A 7,434-nucleotide genomic window follows, 5' to 3' on the forward strand; every position below is an offset into this window, starting at 1 on the left:
TAAAATGATTCGCATATTCTTGAAAATGTTGCACCATAATATAAATACAGTACACATATCAATTGGTCTATATGTTGTATATATTTATGAATAGCTTTAATTCTCCTCATAATAATACATGAGGGATTCACTTTTTCCAGTCATTTTACAAGGCCACTTGCTTTAGCCTTTAACGATGATCATGCAAAACTTCCCTACATGAGTTAACCCCGGTGACCGTATTTACTTTCCTGCTATAGTACGGAGGTTCATCTCGAAGTTTCCACTGTGTGCAACCCGAATAAAAGTCAGTCTGTTACTCGGTCAATTTCAGACAGCACCCCTGGTTTAAACTTCCCGCGCATTGCTTCTACAGCTGCCATGATTCTTGCTTCATCCTGCAAATGATGATGATGATACGGTGGTATTTTTTGAATATATCGTTTACTGTATGATCTGTTTCGTAAAAGGATTCGGTATTTTGAACTCAAATTGAAATCCTTACCTTTCCTTCAAAGGTGATGATCAGAGGGCCTTCTCTTGATTCACGATATGCCCCTTCAAGTCCTCAGAACCCGGAAATGATATCAGCAAAAAAAAAATCCAGAAGTTGCGTGGAGAAGATAAGATGTAAGTTGCAAGTAAATGGTTCTTACCGACGTATTGATCGGGAAATTCCAAACAAATTTTAGAAAGTGGTTGAGAAATTTCCACCTGCATCAGAGATTATTTGCCAGTCATGCTGAGGTAACTAGAATGTCATCGAATCAAGAATGTTGGGAGACAGTGCATCGTTGTACCAAAACAGCGAAAATTCGTAGTAACAAAAGCAACTAGATTATTCAAATCTAGGATACAGGACAGGGTACTTGTTATCACACAATAATACGATTTCAGTCATCAATGATCACAGGTTCGAGTTAAAGGTCGAAGAATCAACTTTGATCCTCCTTCAAGAAGAGAGAAAAGATACTCACGTCAGAAAGAGCTGTTGCCAGTTTCTTTGACAAAAACTTTTCTGCGACTGAAAGCCCATTAGATGCCATCAATTCAATCAAACAATCCCATTCGCGTTCCAGCTCGACCACATTTGTCGCAGTAAGAATAATCACGTTTTGGCACTTTACCTACGAGAGCATATGGAGGAGCAATTGAATTTGGAAAGAGTAGGTTAAAAATTAGATGTAGCAAACTACTAACCAGATAAAAGTAGTGAAAACAAGATATTTCCCAAGCTAAAATAAATCGAGTTCACTAATGTATATGGTCATGGATGGCATCATGATACTCAAAACAATCTAGTAATGAGAGTTACGGTATCTATTCAACAAGATTCAACGTACCAATGGCACTTTCAACTTCTCGTGATGCACCAACTCGGTGATGCCTTCAGGTAACTGAGCCATCTGGAAGATGAAAACAGATGAGGTTAATAGTGAGAACATGGACAAGAAGTACTGTGCTCATCACTTCTCACGAAGTTTGATGGAGCTGCATAACTATATTACCTCATTTCTATCTCCAGTGCAGTTTTCACCTATTAGATGCCTTAAATATTCTTCAAATTCTTCATCAGGGGCCTTCAAGACATTATGATGCAAAGAAAGGTGAGAAAAATACATTAAATTTCACGCGTAAATCCGATGAGTTGAAAATCTTAACAGTGGAAAAAATGTACCGTACGGACACCAAATGCTTTAGCAACACCAGCAACGGTGACATCTGAAAGTAAGGGACCAAACCCTCCATATATGAAAACCTGCAGCAACAATTACTTTATGACATTGAACGTTGAATCACTTTATTAAAAAAAAAAAAAGAAGAAGAAGAAGAAGAAGATTAAGTTGAATCACAAATCTGAATGCTTTCACGAAACACATTGTCAGTGGCTGATCAAGCAAAGTTGGGCATGAGACTTAGATAAATGGAATTTTAGAAAAATGCTCAATTTTGGAGGACAATCGGCCTCTTCTTGTGATCCTGTCCCCATTCTGGAACCACCCCCGCATGCTACTGCTACCCCACCTCAATACAAACCAAAGGCACACAAATCTCCAATGCAAAATGCTTACCATATCATTAGTAAACTTCCATCTCTCAACCTCATCGGCAACAGAATCAATCTAGAACAGTGGCAATAAGTCAAAACACCAGCATTAGGTCAATTAAACTCTTCATAAATCATGGTGCTCATGTGCTCGTCTGCTCTTCTTCAGGTCCGACTCCAAACTCATTAATAACATCGTCATTACCTACATCATTCAAGTAGTGAGGCTAAAGATTCAACAAAAAAATACATATGAAAAACATGTTGGTTTTGGAACTTAAAATAGAACATGCAATGAACATATCATAAAACTTTCGTATAAGAGTGATGAGATATGTATCTTTGTGGCAACCGTCGTTTTGAGCACGTATTTTGAAAAGATCGTCCCCGGAGCTCATCACAGGGGTGTCGTTTTCACATTCTCTTGAGCACGCATGTCAGAAGCATCATCCCTGAAGCTCATCCCAAGGTGTTCGTCCTCTTATTCTTAGGAGCATGAATTTTAGAAAGGTTATCCACGAAACTCATTCCAAGGTGTCAATCTCATTCTCGTCATTTCCGTCTTGTATTGCCATCACAATTCACAAAGTCACATACAACATCACCCATTCTGCGGCGTTACCGCTACGACTCTAGCACCCTTTTTTGCTCTTTTCTATCCTTGTACATCTTTTTCGACATAAATCAACTACATACTTAAAAAATTTGTTGAACATTTGAAAAACTTCAAGATTTGAAAAGAATTAGATCAAAACACCACAACTTTACAAGCTTTAGATCAAAACAACTCAAGTTCAAAGATTTTTCTCTACGCAAACTCAAGACTCAAAAATAAAAATTTTATACTTCTCATGCTTTAAAGTTTAAATAAAACAATCATGAAAACCTCAATAACACATCAAAGTCTCAAAAGATGCAACTTCTCGAACCATACTCCAATAACTCGTTAAGAATGATTTTTTTTACAATTCTTTACTAATATATCCTTATTAACTACACCTTGAAAAGTGTGCAATAATTTTTTAATACATTAAATATGGATAAAATATGAACTTTGTATAAAATTTGTTTTTCCAATGATTTTTCTTAATCTTTGTGAAAAAAGTAGAACTATATAATTGGGACGGAGGAAGTAGTTCATAATGACGGTTGTCAATGACCTATATTCTCTCAATCCTAATCTTTGAAACCTATTTTTGAAAATTATAATAGATAAAGAAAATAGAGAGATTAATGTGTATTGATTTTAGACTATTAATGACTTTTGTGGAGTTTAAAAGTTCAAAAATGAACATACCTCATGTTGTACCTATTTTGTGCGGTATAAATAGGATCTAGGAATCTTCGATTTCTTGATAGCGGTCACGATAATGAATCATGGTTGGTACTGCGGAAGTGCTTGGAAGTGTGAGGATGTGGGGAAAACGTGCTCTTGAGTAATAGATGATGTCTGCTTAGGGTTGACTCAGTCTTAAAATCTCCGCCAGTTTTCTAACCATCTCTATTATGTCTTGCTAGCTTTCTAGGCCATGTATCTGTCGTTGGGTCCTTACTACTCTTACCTGGTCAATTTGAGCTTGGACCCCCACTCCTACCCGACCTTTCTGAAAGAATTCTCGAGACTACTTCTCTAACACATCCATTTCCGACCTGCGCCTTTCATTTCCTAGGAAACAATACCCCGACCCCTGTTCTTTTTTCAGATGAGAGATTATGTCTTGACTCCAAAACTCTAAAATAACCTTGATATCTCATGATATCATATTAGATAATAATTTGTCGTGAAAAAAAGTACAAAATATGGATTTACCTTTATGATCGATTTTAATTCATGGTCGACAAGTTCCATGGACTTCAAATCCACTTCAATGGATGTGGACTATTTTTAACTCTTAACAAACATAAGCACTTCAAGAGTTGTAGTTGAGAGGCGATAAACGACGAGAGGGCCGAAACTTGGACTCTCGTTCAAAACAAAACAAAATAAAAGACAGAGATGTCCCAACACATATGTAATATTGGCGACTAGTACCTAGATGATTATTTCAATTACTATAGTTCAGACTTCAGATGCATGCATCGGTTTACTTTTGGAAAATTAAATGAAAGATAACATGAAATAATAAACAAAAATATAGATTTCGTTTGGATAAGTACTTTAAAAATATTTTTAGTCTGAAAAACTAAAAGTATTTGTTTGGACAAGATTTTTGTAACTGTTTTTGAAAAATAATTTTTTTTAAAAATAGTCTCCAAGTATAGTTTTTATAGAACAAATGAGATATCTTTTTTTAATGTTTTTAGAATTGAAAACTTTGATAAAATAAAAACATATTACTTTTGAATTGTAAAAATATTTTTATGAAATAGTTAACGATCAATTTTCACAATAAATATTCATCAATCCGCTGTTACTAAGAACAAGTACATAATTTCATAAAAAAATTCAAAGTACACCGGAACATACAACTTTCAAATGACAACCGAAGACACAACAAAACAGGGAAAAGGAAACAACAGGCATCCGCATTTTCTCATGGTTTCAGTACTATCGCTCAGCTTAAAGACAAAAAATAAGAGTAATCCCAGGAATCCTACGAAAAAGAATAATATTGTTACTATATCCTTCCAATCTTGTTTATTTGTCTGCAAACTGTATCGTTGTGGGGAGAAACGAATTTGCAGAAGTGCCATTAAGCTGCAGCCCGTGAACTCAAGCCTTAGGCTTCAGAATCTTGACGGTTTCCCAGGTGAAGTCTGTATCGTCACGACCAAAATGACCATAAGCAGCAGTCTTCTGGTACCTGAAGTTGCCACCTCTCTTCAAGTCAAGGTTAATGGCAATCATTCCGGGCCTGAAGTCGAAGCTCTCCTTGATAAGAGCAAGTATATCCTTGTCTGGAATCTTCCCCGTCTTGTAGGTGTCAACGAACACCGAAAGTGGTTCTGCTACACCGATTGCATAGGAAACTTGCACAATGCAACGGCGAGCAAGTCCTGAAGCCACCACACTCTTTGCTGCCTGCCTAACGACATAAGCACCGCTCCTGTCCACCTTGGTCGGATCCTTGCCGGAGAAAGCACCACCACCATGAGCACCCCAGCCACCATAGGTGTCGATGATGATTTTCCGACCAGTGAGTCCTGCATCGCCATGGGGCCCACCAATGACAAATCGGCCAGATGGGTTGAGATGGAAGATTGTGTTTTCATCAAGATACTGGGCAGGAATCACAGGTTTGATAACGTGCTCTTTCAAATCGCTTGCAATCTGGTCGTTTGTCACAGTTTCGTCATGTTGGGTTGAGATGAGGACAGTGTGGACTCTGAGAGGAACCATGGCACCACCATCATTCCTGTACTCAACAGTAACTTGTGTCTTACCATCAGGTCTCAACCATGGACAAGTCTTGTTCTTTCTGACTTCGGTAAGCTTGGCTCCAAGCTTGGTGGCGAGGACATGTGTGAGTGGCATGAGCTCTGGTGTTTCATCAGTGGCATAGCCAAACATGTGGCCTTGGTCACCAGCTCCGATTTCCTCTGGTTTCTTGGTGAGATGACCATGAACTCCCTGGGCAATGTCAGGACTCTGCTGTTCGATATTGACAAGGACCTTGCAATGGTCAGCATCGAGACCAACATCTGGAGATGTGAACCCAATGCCTCTGCAGGTATCCCGAACAATCTTTTCGTAGTTCACATTAGCCTTGGTAGTGATTTCACCAAAGACCATCACCATATTAGTCTTTGTGCATGTTTCACATGCAACTTTGCTTTCTGGATCCTGCTCTAGGCAAGCATCGAGAATTGCATCCGAGACTTGGTCGCAAAGCTTGTCAGGGTGACCTTCATTGACAGACTCAGAGGTGAACAAGAAGGTATCCATATAGAGCCTGAAAAACAATGGGAATCACAAATTAGCTTCTGCTATGCTTCAGTCAATTTGAATAACTATGAAACACGAATTCTTTCTTATTCCAAAGTGACTCCAATATGACTCTAAAGGGAACAACGAAACATTTAGCAGAAGTAAAAAAAAAACCTAGCGTTTGTTGCAACCCATAGCTATAATCATTATTACACACACGATAAAAAGAAAAATCATTTTACAGGCAATCTGCAGTAAACTTGGTGACAAATTGACAATCCTTTGGATCTTCATAAACCTATATCAGGTACTACAAGATCAACTCTGGATTCATAGATACTCAAAAACCAAAAAGGAAATCAAATCTGATCGAAATTCATAGATAAGAAGTACCTTTGCTGAATGGATGAACAGAGCATGTTAAATAGTAAATAGACGTTAATATCCAAGGAGATCATAGATTTGACAGCATACATTTCGAAAAATGAACTTCCCCGATAATTATACAACATTTGTCACATTAATTAGCAATACGCTTCATTAGATTATATGAAATACAGAAATCCTACCAGGCCAAAATCATGATAACAACATATATCAATTAAATGTCCCATCATTTACTGCCAGATTACGCTCATTATTAATCGAATAAAATATCTAGTCTAGCTATAAATGGCGCACAAGATCCGGATCTCAGAAGCAACGCCATCCTCAGATTTAAAGAAATCTACATTATACAAACAACGAATCGAAGGCAAAAAAATTGGGAATCAATCCGAAAGCACGACACCGTAGTTCATTAACATAGAAATGAGAAACGAGCTCAGATCTAACCAATAACAAAAAAAAAAGCATCAACAGCAGATCTAATCGAAAAGAATTCGCACCTTTTTGGGATAATAATTGAATCCTCAGATCTTCAAAGAGAGAGATATGAAAGCGCAAATGAAATGAGAATGGTTTTCGTGGGGGCAGACGAGGTGATATATATATGCGTCCGAAGACAAAGGGATGCGGCTGATTCGCTCTCACTTTCTCTCTCCCACTTTGCGGTTGGTTAAAAATTGACATTTCATTACTGTTCACAATAAATAACTATTATAGATATCATCATATTATATAATTTTATTCTATCTTTCAGGTTGCCTCAATAAAGTGATCTTTTTGGGTGAGTTGATGAAACTCCTCCAACAGAAGATGAGCTGTTGCTGACCTGAAACCACGAACAAGAGTGTTAAGGGGGCCGAAAGGTGTTCCGGCGTATCCCCTCCGACGCTCAAGTCAGATGCTAGGATAGCGAAATATAGAGAGTAGTGCGTGCACACGAGTGAAGAATTAGAATCCAAATAATGAAGGTAAACCTGGTATTTATAGGAGAGAGCTCCGCATTTAATGCCTACCTTCCTTATCAAGAACCCTAGAATCCCGGGATCACAATCCCGAATATCTAGGCTAAGATCTCACTCGAATCTTACCTTAAACATTGATCCTAGCATCCTAGCTAGCTCACCAAGGTGGCCGAACAAATCTACCAAGCTCA

General features: G+C 37.9%; 2 protein-coding genes across 3 annotated transcripts; both read right to left on the reverse strand.

The window, feature by feature from the left end:
• Nucleotides 1–4,003, reverse strand: LOC140891535 (uncharacterized). 2 transcript variants are annotated; one of them, XM_073300061.1, is made up of 9 exons: nucleotides 3,837–4,003; nucleotides 2,052–3,714; nucleotides 1,658–1,738; nucleotides 1,488–1,559; nucleotides 1,323–1,385; nucleotides 957–1,106; nucleotides 636–693; nucleotides 485–537; nucleotides 1–377 (listed from the first exon to the last, which is right to left on the reverse strand). In XM_073300061.1, exons 2-9 carry the CDS (start codon nucleotides 2,052–2,054, stop codon nucleotides 288–290), a joined length of 570 nt encoding a protein of 189 aa, XP_073156162.1. In that variant the 5' UTR covers nucleotides 2,055–3,714; nucleotides 3,837–4,003; the 3' UTR covers nucleotides 1–287. The 2 variants fall into 2 exon arrangements, with proteins under 2 accessions (XP_073156162.1, XP_073156164.1); XM_073300063.1 differs by having other exon boundaries at nucleotides 2,052–2,588; nucleotides 3,324–4,003.
• A 468-nt stretch (nucleotides 4,004–4,471) lies between these two features.
• Nucleotides 4,472–6,916, reverse strand: LOC140886999 (S-adenosylmethionine synthase 1). Its single transcript, XM_073293981.1, has 2 exons — nucleotides 6,782–6,916; nucleotides 4,472–5,919 (listed from the first exon to the last, which is right to left on the reverse strand). Exon 2 carries the CDS (start codon nucleotides 5,910–5,912, stop codon nucleotides 4,740–4,742), a length of 1,173 nt encoding a protein of 390 aa, XP_073150082.1. The 5' UTR covers nucleotides 5,913–5,919; nucleotides 6,782–6,916; the 3' UTR covers nucleotides 4,472–4,739.
• Between the last annotated feature and the right edge of the window lie 518 nt (nucleotides 6,917–7,434).

The sequence above is a fragment of the Henckelia pumila genome, chromosome 3, assembly GCF_033568475.1.
Source record: "Henckelia pumila isolate YLH828 chromosome 3, ASM3356847v2, whole genome shotgun sequence".
Taxonomy (NCBI): Eukaryota; Viridiplantae; Streptophyta; class Magnoliopsida; order Lamiales; family Gesneriaceae; genus Henckelia; species Henckelia pumila.